The sequence below is a fragment of the Natator depressus genome, chromosome 2 (genome assembly GCF_965152275.1).
Source record: "Natator depressus isolate rNatDep1 chromosome 2, rNatDep2.hap1, whole genome shotgun sequence".
Taxonomy (NCBI): domain Eukaryota; kingdom Metazoa; phylum Chordata; order Testudines; family Cheloniidae; genus Natator; species Natator depressus.
The window spans coordinates 63,083,943-63,097,636 of NC_134235.1; the positions used below are offsets into that span (position 1 = coordinate 63,083,943).

General features: G+C 43.1%; 1 protein-coding gene across 2 annotated transcripts in view; it reads right to left on the minus strand.

Annotated features, from left to right (window-relative positions):
• Positions 1-819: 819 nt before the first annotated feature.
• CLVS1 (clavesin 1) overlaps positions 820-13,694 on the minus strand; it is a 141,730-nt gene continuing 128,855 nt past the window's right edge. For both annotated transcript variants that reach the window (XM_074944330.1, XM_074944331.1), the window contains exon 6: positions 820-2,123. In XM_074944330.1, the coding sequence (XP_074800431.1) occupies positions 2,036-2,123 (88 nt within the window). In that variant the 3' untranslated portion in view covers positions 820-2,035. The remainder of the gene's footprint in view (positions 2,124-13,694) is intronic.

The following is a 13,694-nucleotide window of genomic DNA, read 5'->3' on the forward strand; positions in this document are numbered from 1 at the left end:
ATCACTGTGCTTGTGAGAGTATCATTTCAGTGGCAACACAGGTAAATGTGTTAACTAGGAAGGCTGTAAAACAAGGCATCTCTCTTTAGTGACACTACAGTACTGTCTCCATTGAAGCCAGTGGAGCTATGCTGTGTTACACTACTTGACGATGTGCCCAGTGTATTCTACCAAGAATTTTAATGGGGGGGAATCACTAAGATATATGTCTTCAATCTGGCAACATGCTGAGTGCTCATTTGTGGTTCTGGGCATTCCTGCAAAGTGCTTAGGGCCCTCAATACTTGTTGACATCAGCATGACCTTGCAGAGCTCTTAGCACCTTGCAGATCAAGCCCTATATCTACCCCATCCTGCTGAGAAATACAAACCACAAAAATTATACTCTTTCTGCAATTATTCTGCATGTAACATTAGCAGCTGTAATAATCCCTAGTTGAGTATAATAGTATCGGACAGACCCCTTCTGGCCAGGTATAAATGTGATATTCTATGTCAGTTAGAGGTAACACATTTTATTTTCATTCATTAGGGATGACTATTCCCAGTTGAACTATGTCATCGCTTCAGTGTACCACTCACAAGTTATGTGGCCCTCCCTGAGGCATATTTAAAAGAGTATTATGCTGTCCACTGTCAACTCATGTTGTATATCTGACTTACAATTACCTTATTTGACATATGGGCAGCGACCACTTGTTCTAATAAATGCCATGTAGCACAACTGAATGAAAGGTAGAAAGTGCATGCAAAAAAATTGTACAATGGTTTAAAGAAATAAAGTCACAGCAGATGCAATTTCTTAACAGTGGATTGTTTTTATTATTATTTTTATCTATTTCCATTTCAGTGTAGGGATGGGATTCATTTTGCAAGTAGAGCAAAGAGAGAGATAACAAACTGATCTTTGGCATTTCAGTTCTACATTTCTGTTCTTCCACATTTCCTTCCAGTCAAAGTACTATGTTATATAATTCATTCTAAATTTTCCCTTTCCGATTTAACCACAGCCACCATCTGCAATCAGCAGATCCTTCTGGCTATACCTTTAGCTGATTGCAGGAGGGAAGAGGGTTAAATGGCTCTGCAGAGCTTTCATTTGCTGTAGTGACCTAAATGAAACAATCTGGATTGAACCATTAATCACCAGTGAATTTTTTCCAAAGAGTTCTCCCCGCCACACACATTTACAGACACACACAGGGCTCACAGGCTGTAGAGCTGCCTGTGGGAAAACACATTGGTAAAATTAAGTAATTGCATTTCAAATTGTGTGTGTCTGCTGCCCACGTAGCTCATTACATTTAGCTGACAGTTTTATAAAGGCTTCATAAATAAAGAATAATCTTTTCAGGGTACAGAAATAAATGAACCCTTCAAGCAGCCAGGATGATATCACATACTGTAATGTTGAATGACATTATGCTGGTGATGTTTTGGGTTTGGTTTTGTTTTGTTTTTTCAAAAAAAAACTTGGTAGGGATTGAAGGGTATTGGAGATGCTGTTATCTCAGGTCTGCGAGCTACATTAAACCTAATAATTCGACTGCACAGGTTAACTTCAAGATACTGTACTTTAAAATGCACTTAATCTAAACTTTGTTTTAGGAAAATTAAAGCGCATCCCTGCATAATGACTCAGAAAAACATCCATCTGTGCATTCTTTGTATGTGTACAAAGGAGTTCGTCCTTCGCTTTTCAGTCATTTTAATGTTGCAAATCTAAAAAGGAAAACAAATTTTTTTTTATTTTTTTTTTTTTTTTTTTTTTACAACTAGACTCCTTACTTTATCTTAGTTAGCAACCTGCACCAAAAGAAATCTCTGTCTTTGTTTAGCTTTGGCTGCACAGACAGGTGGCTGGTGACAATCGTTAGTTGGTCTGGAAAAATGAAGGACCTGTTTTCAAGCACACAGAGCGAGAGAGAGTGAGTGTGTGTGTGTGTGTGTGTGTTTAAAGCGTGTTGTGTGCTTTGCAGCTTTCTGGTGCTGTTGAAGTTTGGAAATGCGTTTGTGCGTGTTGGTGATGCAGAACTCAGTCTAGAGCCAGTAGAAGTTGGGTGTTCTCGCTCTCACCCAGTTCCTCATGTTTCAGCGTGCCAGGTTCCACCACAGACTGAGACCTGAAAGCAAAACACACACATGCTAAGAAAGAGTAAGGCAGAAATACTAACATCTTCAGCATGCCTTAGCTTCTTCAGGATATCGTGACCTTTGCTTTTTCTATGGTGCTCAATTGAAATGCATAAAAGTATTGATTTTACTATATATATTCCATATAAAATCACTGGAAAACATATGCTTAACAGGAATACCACTTGCTTATTACAAGTCCAATTTAACTATCTAACACTTACACATCATCATTCATGTTCTTTACTGTAAAGTAAAGGCCTGACCCTGAGAGGTTTAAAACAAACAAAAGGAAGTGTTTCTTCATACAATGCAGTCAACATGTGGAGCTCCTTGCCAGAGGATGTTGTGAAGGCCAAGACTGTAACAGGGTTCAAAAAAGAACTAGATAAATTCATGGAGGACAGGTCCATCAATGGCTATTAGCCAGGTGTCCCTAGCCTCTTTCTGCCAGAAGCTGGGAATCGGCCACAGGGAATGGATCACTTGATGATTACCTGTTCTGTTCATTCCCTCTAGGGCACCTGGCACTGGCCACTGTCGGAAGACGGGATACTGGGCCAGGTGGACCTTTAGTCTGACCCAGTATGGCCGTTCTTATGAGGTGCTGAAATGAAGACAATGGGATTTGTAGGGTCTCGCTTTCTGGATAAGGCCACAAGGCCCTGATCCTGCAAATACTTCAGTGGGACTTCAGATATGTAAGAATACTCATGTGTGCCCTGTGCTTGCAGGACTGATGCCTAATTTATTCTTGCTACACACCTTGAGGTTGGCAAGAAAGAATTAACCCTGATTTACAAATATGGGAAATTAAGGCACAGGGCTTCTATGACTAGCCCAAGGCCCCAGATGGGGTCAGACCCAGGATGAGAAGAGATGAGTCCCTGACTCTCAGTCCTGTGCTCAGATCTCTAGATCACAACCGTCTCTACCTGAAACAACTTGGCTTGCATAAACTCACTTTAAACAGCAGACCATTTTAAAGCCAACTCTCCATCCTCAAGCTGATGAGAATAGTTTGTCATTCAGTGCTAAGCTTTGTGGTGTGCCTATGAGCAGTTAGAGAGGAGAGAATGAGTGAGTATTAAGGGGAGTTTAATTTGATAGTGGCAAGATAACATGCAAAAACTAAAACTGAATGCATTAAACTAACAGGAAAAAATAAAACACATTCATTTTACTGGAGCTATTTGCCTCTACGTTTGGCCATGTTCACAATTTAAGAAGGGAAGGGCCAGTGTATTTTGTAGGATAGATATGCTGCGTAGCTCCAGTGATGTTTCTTGTTATAGTGGGGGATAAAGGATTTGTCTACATGCCTCAATCATCTGTTGTTTTGGGGCAGGAATTTATTCGTGTTGTTAGTTGGGGCCAAATCACTTGGTTTTAACATTTAAGAATAAACCAACGGGGAAATCATTTTGAGTTTTAAAATTAAAAAAAGATAGAAATAAAATCATAAACCACATGATAATCAGTATGGTTTTAAAGAACAGTCTTTCCTTGATACAGTTATCCAGGATTACTGCCAGTTCATTATCTATAGTACATGTCTCTAATTCCTAGTCCTTAATATGATGATAACCTCTATTTGACCACTAGCTGACTCACTGCTCACTGGTTAGATACTGCTGGACAATTGATAAGAATCATTACTTAAATGCATCCTGCAGTACTGAGAACAGAGAACAAATCCTGGTGAGGATTGATTGGTAAATTAGTAGAGTCTTCAGGTTTCTAAATCTTTTTCTTAAACCCCAAACTTATAAATAGCTGGTCTTTTACTAGCTATTTTTTCAAATTAAAAAATCTCCAAGCAACTTCATTCTAGGTTTTCTAGATCACAAGAACTAGATACGTAATATGAAGTCTTTGTATCAAATGTTTCAAGAAAATACATTTCCCCAAATATATCCATTGCATGGAGAATTCATGCATTTTAATACACAAAGATTACTGAATCCATTGTGTTTGAGTTCACACAAAAATAGAGATTGGACCCAGCTCTATACATAAAAACAAATTACACAGCTGTGAAAATGATGCAACCTGAGTTCAAATAAGAACATAGTCTCTTTCTCTTTCTTTCTCTCTGTGTGTTTATGCATATACATGCATGCACAGTACTGTAATATATCAAAGAAACTGAAACCAAGAGGAAAAACAGCATTCATAGTCTATCAGTCCTTTCCTCTGCAAAGCTTGGTTTATGCCCCTACTGGTTGCAATTAAAAAAAAAATCAACATTTGCAAACATACCACAGATAGCTCCTCTTCTACGTATAATGGAAAAAAATATCATGATTGCCAAATGCTGCCTTTCGGTGGCCACCTCTGGACATCTTTGCTCAAGCTTTATCGTCACTCCTCACTTGGGTGCTGTGACAAAGTTCCTCCTCTGCCTTGGTGGGTCCTGCGCTCATTGGCGGAGTTGCTGGCCTCAGAGATTCATGGCAGCCCTCAGTTTGGCCACTTTTGCTAGTGGCTCAAACCTGCCGTTCACTCAGCTAACCTCATCACTGGCCAGCATGGGAAAAAGGAAGAAGAACAATCCCTGCAGTCTCTGCTGACCCACCATGTGGGTCGGGGAACAGCCCAGAGACCTTCCCCTCTGGTGGAACCTACAGTCCAGGTCAACTCCTCCTGTGTCTGATCAGGAGTTGGGAGGTTTGGGGGGGACCCGGGCCCGCCCTCTACTCCGGGTTCCAGCCCAGGACCCTGTGGAATGCAACTGTCTAGAGTGCCTCCTGGAACAGCTGTGCGACAGCTACAACTCCCTGGGCTACTTCCCCATGGCCTCCTCCCAACACCTTCTTTATCCTCACCACCTGGTGTCTGATAATGCTTGTACTCCTCAGTCCTCCAGCAGTACGCCTTCTCACTCAGGTCCTAGTGCCTCTTGCTCCCAGCTCCTCGCGCACACATCACAAACTGAAGTGAGCTCCTTTTTAAATTCAGGTGCCCTGATTAGCCAGCCTGTCCTAACTGATTCTAGCAGCTTCTTAATTGGCTCTAGGTGTCCTAATTAGCCTGCTGGCCTGAATTTGTTCCAGCAAGTTCCTTCTTGTTCTGGAACTGCCGTTGTTATCTTACGCAGGGAAAATTGACCTGCTTAATCTGGGACTAATATATCTGCCTTCTTACACAATCCTGTAGCCTCCGTCTGTTCGCGTGTCCTGGCAGAGTTGCTCTGGCCAGCGTCCACTGACTCCCTTGATGCCTTCGAGGAGCAGTGGGCGCTGTCTGGGGTTCTCTGCTCGGTGTCCCTGTCTGGTTCAATTTGTTTGACCCTTTGACCACACTCCTGTCCCTGTTATTTCATTAGTTGTCCCCCGGAATTACTTGGTTTCCACGTCCTGTGGATCCCCGTCTTAGGCTGTGGGGAGGGATCCTTTAGCAGTGGGCGGGCTTCCACCCACCCACTTCCTGGATCCCAATAGGAACACTCTTCTGTAGCCATCTGACCTGACCCTGTCACAGTGCCTTTGCTCTGAAAGGCTGCAGGTCTCACCACTTCTGTTGTATTCTTCCCAGGCTCCTCATCTCACCTTTTTCCGTGTGGGCCCATACACCTGAAACTCCATTCTGGACCGGGTATGCTGTGCTTCATCTCCCTTCTTCCAATCTCCCTCTGTTAAACATGCTTCTCCCCTGAAGCCTGTCAACTCGTTTAATTCACCCTTCAAGCACCTGAGCATCCAGGGCACCTGGGTTTTGCTTCTCTGCTTAGATTGCAGGGTCCATATCTTCAGTTTCTTCCATGTGTCACCCACCACTGTTCATATTCCACACATAATTAACCTAATGTGGCCCAGTGATGTGGAGAGGAAGAGACACAAAAGCAAGGTCCCATGCATTGTAACAAACCATTCAAATCATACTCCCTCACCCCTTTCTGTGCTGTGCAGCTAATCCTAATGCTCTCTGAATGGCAGGTAATTGTTTCTTTGTTTTAATGAGAGCAGCCCCTTCCTTATGAACATAGCATAAGTGAGAAGCCCCCTCCTGGGATTAACTTGATGTCGCAGAGAATGTGCGCTCTCCCCCACAGAAGCAAAGGCTCTTGCAATGTCCAGCCTTAGAGGGTGACATTCACAGGCACACAAAGCCTAGGTAAATGATCTGCGGGCAGGAGAGCTACAATGGGGTGGGCGGGAGCGAATCCCCCAATCCACTGACAGGGCACAGAGCAGCCTTGCCACCGTACAGCTCAGGGGCTGGAATAGGAGTCACAACTCACACATGTGCACATGTAATCCTGCGCCCACTGGCTAGTCCTTCACTCCTTCCCCAACCCACCTTCAGTCTGAGTTAAAATAGCCTGAATACCTATTGAAAGATCCCTCATCATAATACACTTGTCCACTAGATGCATCACAGTGCACTTGTTCACCACATTCAAGGCCACTGCATAAACCAGGTCCAATGACCAGCACATTAAAATAATACAAACAGAGACCCAACCTCAACCTTATCTGTGTCCCAGCTCTCTGACAGCAATAATCTGTTTCCCCGCTTTGTCTTCATTAGAAGCAGCTTAGCCCCCCCTCCACTAAAACAAATAGTTCAGCCCTTTGTTTCTAATACTTAAATCCAGCTTAACCCGAGGGGCAGAGTACTGATTTAAACAATCAGCACAGTTTGCCTGATCTCGACTGCATCTCTAAGTAATCACAACAAAGTCCTGTTCGGATTTTCACTTTCTAAACATGGATATTTTTATTTGCTGGAAAATGAAAGTTTAGGTGTGTTTGGTGGATTTTGTTGTTGGGTTTTGTTTTTGTTTGTTTTGGTTGCTTGCTTTATGGAAGGCGTTAGGAAGAAACCAATGAAACAGCTGTTGATTATGTTAATTCTCACTGGGATGGAAAAGGAGTTTTTCATGTACATGGGCTCCGGTAGTTACTAAAATGTAGCTCCTCAGAAAGGAATGTTGTCCATTTACACCAGTGAGGATCTGTCTTATAATGTCCTAGATTTCACAGTGGGCCGCAATAGGGTGTCCATATTTCCCAAAGGGAAAACGGGACACCATGTGGGGCTAGCCCAAACGCTCCCCCCACCCCCACTGCAAGGCTGGCCTTAGCTGCTTGCCCAAATCCCCACATAAACAAATGGGTCTGGCCCAAGCCCTGCCTGCACCCCCCCCCCCCGCCTTCGGCGAGGCTGTTCACCTGAGCTCTGCCTGCCCCCCCCCGTCCCCCGCAAGGGGGCTGGCATCGCCGCTAACTCCTCAGCACCCAATCAAGAGCCAAGGGGAAAAATGCCCACTTTTGCCAAAAATTCGGGATAGCCGGGACAGGGCTTAAAAAAGGGACTGTCCCGGCCAAAACAGGACGTATGGTCACCGTAGGCAGGGTGCTTCTATTGATGTGATGATATGAATTGGTGGAAGGTTTGCAACATGAATGTATATTAGTGTTTTAAAATACGTCTTGAAATATTATATTCTGTAATTACTTTACCTAATTTTAGAAAGAGACTGTGGTCTATTACAGACTGCCTGTTTACAAGGCATTTCTGCCTGCCATAGATTATAATATTGTCTAGCTGCAAAAACCAGTTAAATAAATGAAATACCTGTTTTATAACAGTGAAACTCACTCTCTGGCTCCTGTTTCTGGGCCTACTTCATGTCTCTAACAAGTGCCTTCAATCCATAGAAAGCAGTAATGTTCTAGATGTGCACAAACAGATTCAACCCTGCATTTAAGGGTAAATGCTCAATCTAATAGTAAAACTAGGATTCACAGTAGGGTGGGTTTTTTTGTTTTTTGTTTTTTTTCAAAAATACCGAAATAGAGGAAGGTGTATTTACACTTTCTTCACAGCAATTCTGTCAGTCGCTCATCAAAATCTATCAATGAAATCTGATCATGTTGGCTGCATGATCGTGTATATAGCCCTAGCATTTAAATACCAGTTTAAGCCATTTTGATTTTAACTGTTAAGTGGGCAGTACAAAATTTTGCACTTATGGTAGACGAGTTTACCTTGACTTATACCATCATCCCTGATAAAACTCAGAGACTGTTTTCCTACCAGTGTCGTGCATAAACATGATGTAACACTTAGTTAAATGAAAGACACAAATAAGTGGAAGTTCATAATTCCAACATTTCTTTATTTTGTTGCCTTTAAGTGATTACCTAGTGCCAAATTCCAAAGTGATGGATAAGGTGGTATAAGTTAATTTAGATTCCTGCTCTGCGTCCATGTCTAACTTACATGCCAAGAAGCCAGAAGATGTAAGTTAAAGTAGAATGGAAAATACTTTAGCTTGCACCTTCTAGACTCTCAGTGAGTAAGGCAAACCTGTGTAGACTCCCTTAAGCATGAGTAAAGCAGGCATAATTAGGTCTAAGTGGGTATAATTAAATGTACATTTCTGAAGGTATCTCCTATGTCCCAGTTCACCCATGATGTAACTCCAATGCATCTGCATTTACTTGGCTCTGAAGGCCATTTTCACCATGCATGAATGGGATATTCTATTCCAACAATGGTGTATCCTAATAGGAAGCTAGACTTAGGGCCAGATCCTCAGTTGGATTGAATTCAATGGAGCTGCACCCACTTACACCACCTGAGGATCTGTCCCTTAGTGTTATAAACAGCTGCATTTTCACTTTATTGATTTCCATGGTGTAATAGCATGGTCTACTCTAGGCTGATTATTACACAGGGATCATATCACAGATATTATAAAAGAACTTGGATATTTTATAAGGTACAGTATCCACTGACTTCTGAGTGCAAAAATACACAGTGGAGATAAGTGATATACAGTAAAAGCTGTTTTATCTGGCATGTTGGGGGAATGGGGGTGCTGATAAGTGAAAAATGCCGGTTAACTAAGAGGGAGAGAGGAAGTGCGGGGCTGGGGGTGCAGGCTGCAGGCTCTGGGAGGGAGTTTGGGTGCAGGAGGGGGCTCGGGGCAGCAGATTGGGGCATGGGAGGGCTGTGGGGTGCTAGATCTGGGGGGCGCTCACCTTGGGCAGCTGCCCACAAGCGGTGACCTGTTCCGGTTGCTCCTAGGTTGAGGTGTGGCAGGCGGCTTTGCTCCCTGCCCCTCCCCAAGCACTAGCTCTGCAGCTGTCATTGGCTGGGCACTGTGGCCAATGGAGCTGCGGGGGCGGCGCCTGCGGGTGGAGGCAGCTCACAGAGCTGCCTGCCGCACCTCTGCCTAGGTGCACCCGGGACAGGTCACCGCTTGCAGGAAGCCGCCCGAGATTAACAGTCCCCGGTCCAGCACCCCGAGCCCCCTCCCATGCCCTGAGCCCCCTCCCGCACCCAAACTACCTCCCAGAGCCTGCGCACCAACTCCCTGCCAGCCCTGCGCCAACCGGACTATAAACCTGAATTTCAATGAAGATCAGAAATGTCGTTTTATAGAGCTTTCCGGTTGGTGAAGTGCCGGATAAAACAGCTTTTATTGTATATAAATTCAGATGTCATGGGGTTATGGTGAAATTGAGGTGATGGCTGCAGTTGAGAAATGAGTAGCTCACAGGACCAGGGAATAAGCCACAACCACTGAGAAGCAGATTTAGCCTATGTAGTCGTGCTTCCCTGCCCTTCTGTATTTGTTTTCTATATTCAAGAAGAGAATTCAGTCAGTTTCACATTGTTGTGTGTGTTTCCTAGTGAGTTAGAGAATGGAGCATTTTGATCAATTTAATTAATTTAAAACTGCATATTGCCGTGTATTCACTTTTCAAAAAAGAATGCTCTTCAGTGAATTTAGCTCTTGTGAATGTGGCTGGATGGACAGTCCTGGGTAATAAAGACCTTTGTTTATCCATGGAACAGGGGCAGTGGAAATGCAGGTGCCCCAAAACCCCTCCACTCAGTGTATCTTAACTCTGACACGGAGGATAGTTCATCCTCCCTGCCAATTAATTCCTAGGCCTTGCCAGTAAGATTATCAAGGGTGCTATCTGTGAGGTGGGTTTGGTGGTGTGGATCTCTGCTCACTGGGGGCAAAGGTAAGCACCCTAATTCACACTGAACAGCCGCTTTCAAGTCACTATGTCCTGGGCCATATGTGAGCCAATCATCTAAATAAGAAAGATGAATTATCCCTTTATCAATCTTCTGGTCCATCCAGTCCTCGTCCCCACCTCACTATATTTTAGTGATTTGCTTGCTGGTTTTCTTCTAAAGCATTTGCTGCCACAATTTACAATACCTATCACTCCAGCCTTGCAAAGCACATCTTTTGTCTCAGTGGTTTTCATACTGCAAACCACAATTGACTGACTAAACTGAAAAATCTCTGCTGAAAAACTCAAATGAAGGTTGTGGATGCAATACCTACCTCTAGTGTCACAGGAGAGGAGGAGGATGAAAACATTGGGACCTACCCGTGTTCCTAGTGATGCTAATGAAAGTTTTGCTGCCTTAACTGGATGAAGGCTTCAGTCCTTCCTGTGCATTTCAGGGAAACGTAAGTCACGATGGAGGAAAGGAATCCTGAATGGTGGTTAGCCTGAGCACTTTAGTCATGTATTCATTCCCTGCTTCCTTTGATAACCTCACTGGGATTCATACTGCTTCCGTGGTAATTGAACATTTTGTTCTAAACCCACAGGTGGTAGTGCCAAGTGATCCTTCACACACATTTTACTTTGTGCTGGTGACTCATTCCAGTTTAATACCATCCAAACATTAGCTGGCTTTAGAAAGTATGAATCATCTTCCTGATAATATTATCTGAAGTTATTGCTAGACGTGTCAAGCTAAAATACTAGGGCTAGTCAGAGCACTAACGTGTGACTGTTTTCTCCTTAAAACCCACTGATCTAAAATGGATGCTGGTTTACTTTGTATTTAGAAGTGAGGTCTGCTTGGGGGCAGGAGCTGGGCATGCAAACTCTGGCTTTGTCCTCCAAGGATCACAGCTGCTTCCACTGAAGGAAAGTAGAAGACATCCTCCACCCCTGGAAGTTTTTCTTGTCTTGAGGTAAGCCTGTGATGTTCACTGATTATTCACACAACAATTAAAGCCCCAATGCCCTTTGCTCCTGCTTCTAGGGTAAAACCTCACCTTGTGCAGTCTGATACAAAAGAAATTCCCATGGAACTTCTTTACATGATGTGATAGGATATAGTAATGCTGCTAATGCCTCATTGTCTAGGATTTTGGAGCTGTCGATGCTAAATCTCATTTAAGTATCCTTTTTAAAAATAGCATTAAAAGTATTTATTCTTGTGGCACAGACTCACAGCATTTAGTATTCAGTAAATAATATTCTACTTAAGATGTCTTGAAGCTTTTTCTTCATGGATTCTATTTTCCTCACCCTAAACCAATGAAAGATCAAAGACACTAGTGAGACTGCTTTGCAGGAGTCTAACCTGTAATCTTGTGCATGGTCTTTCAGGACCCGTCTGTGATCAGCAGATTGGTAGAGAGTACACCATTTATATGATGAAAGAAGCAGGGTGGGAGGGTTTACAGGCCAGGATTCATGTGTGGTGGGTTTACAGGCCAGGATCCATGAGCCAGGTGGTTCTGTCTCTATCTACTGTAGAACCTCAGAGTTACAAACACCACAGGAATGGAGGTTGTTCATAACTCTGAGGTGTTCGTGACTCTGAACAAAATGCTATGGTTGTTCTTTCAAAGGTTTACAACTAAATATTGACTTAATGCAGCTTTGAAGCTTTGCTATGAAGATGAAAAATGCTGCTTTTAACCATCTTAATTTAAATGAAACAGGCACAGAAACAGTTTCCTCACCTTGTCAAATCTTTTTTAAACGTTCCTTTTCTTTTTTTCAGTAGTTTACATGTAACACAGCACGGTACTGCATTTGCTTTTTCTTCTTTCTGTCTCTGCTGCTGCCTTATTATATACTTCCAGTTCCAAATGAGGTGTGTGATTGACTGGTCAGTTCATAACTCTGAGGTTCTACTGTGCATCCATTTTTAAAAGGGGTGGATTTACTTAGTTACACCCAGAATTTGCTGTCCCTCTGACAGTGTGTGGCGGTGACAGCTGTGGTCTCCCTGAGACAAGAATTAGGTGATTACGCTGTGATTTCTCTGCCTTGGAGTAGCTTTTGTGGAAGGCTTTGGAATAAATATGGCTTTGAAACCCAAGCTGGGTGATTATCACAATGATGGGAGCAGCTTGTTGGTGCTGGAGAGGGAGACACTAACAATTTCAGATTGATGTCTAGGTCCAGCGAGTGCGCCCAGAACTCCTCTAGTAAGGGAGGGTTCTATCATGCAGAAGAGTGGGAAGCACCCATTTTCAGTTATTTGGGGGTTGCCTGTTCAAAGACATGAGTCTTGCATGGTACTCAACAGTGGCAAGACGTGCTCATTCTGCTTGGGCTCTAAGGAGTCCCCCAGGCCTGGAGCTCTCCATCGCAATTGGCAACACAAATGTTTGCATTCACAGACCAGTTAGTTACACATTTAAATTCTATTATTTGCTCCCACACGGGATGGCAGGCCCATTTTAAAGGTAATTTAAAAACAAAACAAAACAGGTCCTAAATCTTTCCTCATAAATCAGTGTCTCATATATGTTGGAGGTAGAGGGGGATTTGTATTGTATCAGTCGCAAGTACAATTATTCACATCAATCCTCTTTCAGAGGACCACATAGCAACTCAGTTTTGGATCTGGCATTTAGTAGAAATCAGGTGACTCCTCTCTTCAGCAGTCTGCAAAGTCCTTCAGTCACTATGACACCTGCACAGAATATGGCCCTGATTCAGCAGAGCACTTAAGTCTCGATGGAGTAAAAAGAGCCTTGTTGAATGGGGACTTTAAATTGAGAGACAATATTTTTCACCTGTTGCAGTTACGCCCCTTCTAAAGCTAGCTCCCTCTATGCTACTCAACCACATAGAGTTAGGGGTGGGCACAAGTGAATCCCAGATTCTGTGGTTTTTGTTCAATAAAACTGTTCAGTAAATCTGAAAGTGAAAGTGCTCAGGTTAATGAGGGTCTGGAAGTGTGTGTGTGTTGGGGATGGGGGCAGGTGAGCTGGAGTTTAACCCCTTAGTAGAGGGTAGCATTCACTACATGTAAAAGGTTCCTGTGTAAGGCCCTGAGCTTGAAAACAAGTATTCATGTGTTCACTTTTATGCGTGTGAGTAGTTCAATTGATTTCGCTGAATCTGTTCTCCTGTGTTCAGTTAAGCATGAGTGTCTTTGCAGGGTTGGAACTCAGGAGTATGTCTCACTCAGAGCTATATCTGAATGTACTGAAAAGCCATTCAATGATCTTAAACTTCTCTACCAAACCAACCTTGCTTAGGAGAGCAAATCCAAAGTGGAAAGAAGAGTGAATCCTCATGTTCACTTCTGAAGCTTTGAGTAATGCTCAAATATGTTCTTACTATTGAAAGAGTAAATGAAAACAAATGGGGCGATTCACTCCTCAGTGGGGATATTCTGAAGTTGGGAAAGCCAAGAAAATCCTGCTGTTTCTCCAGCAGATTAGCCTTCGTTTTCAAATGACAGCATTATGTAGGGGTATGTATATAAATATGCGAGAGAGTGCAGCTGACTTTACATGTGTGTGTAATTATTTATAT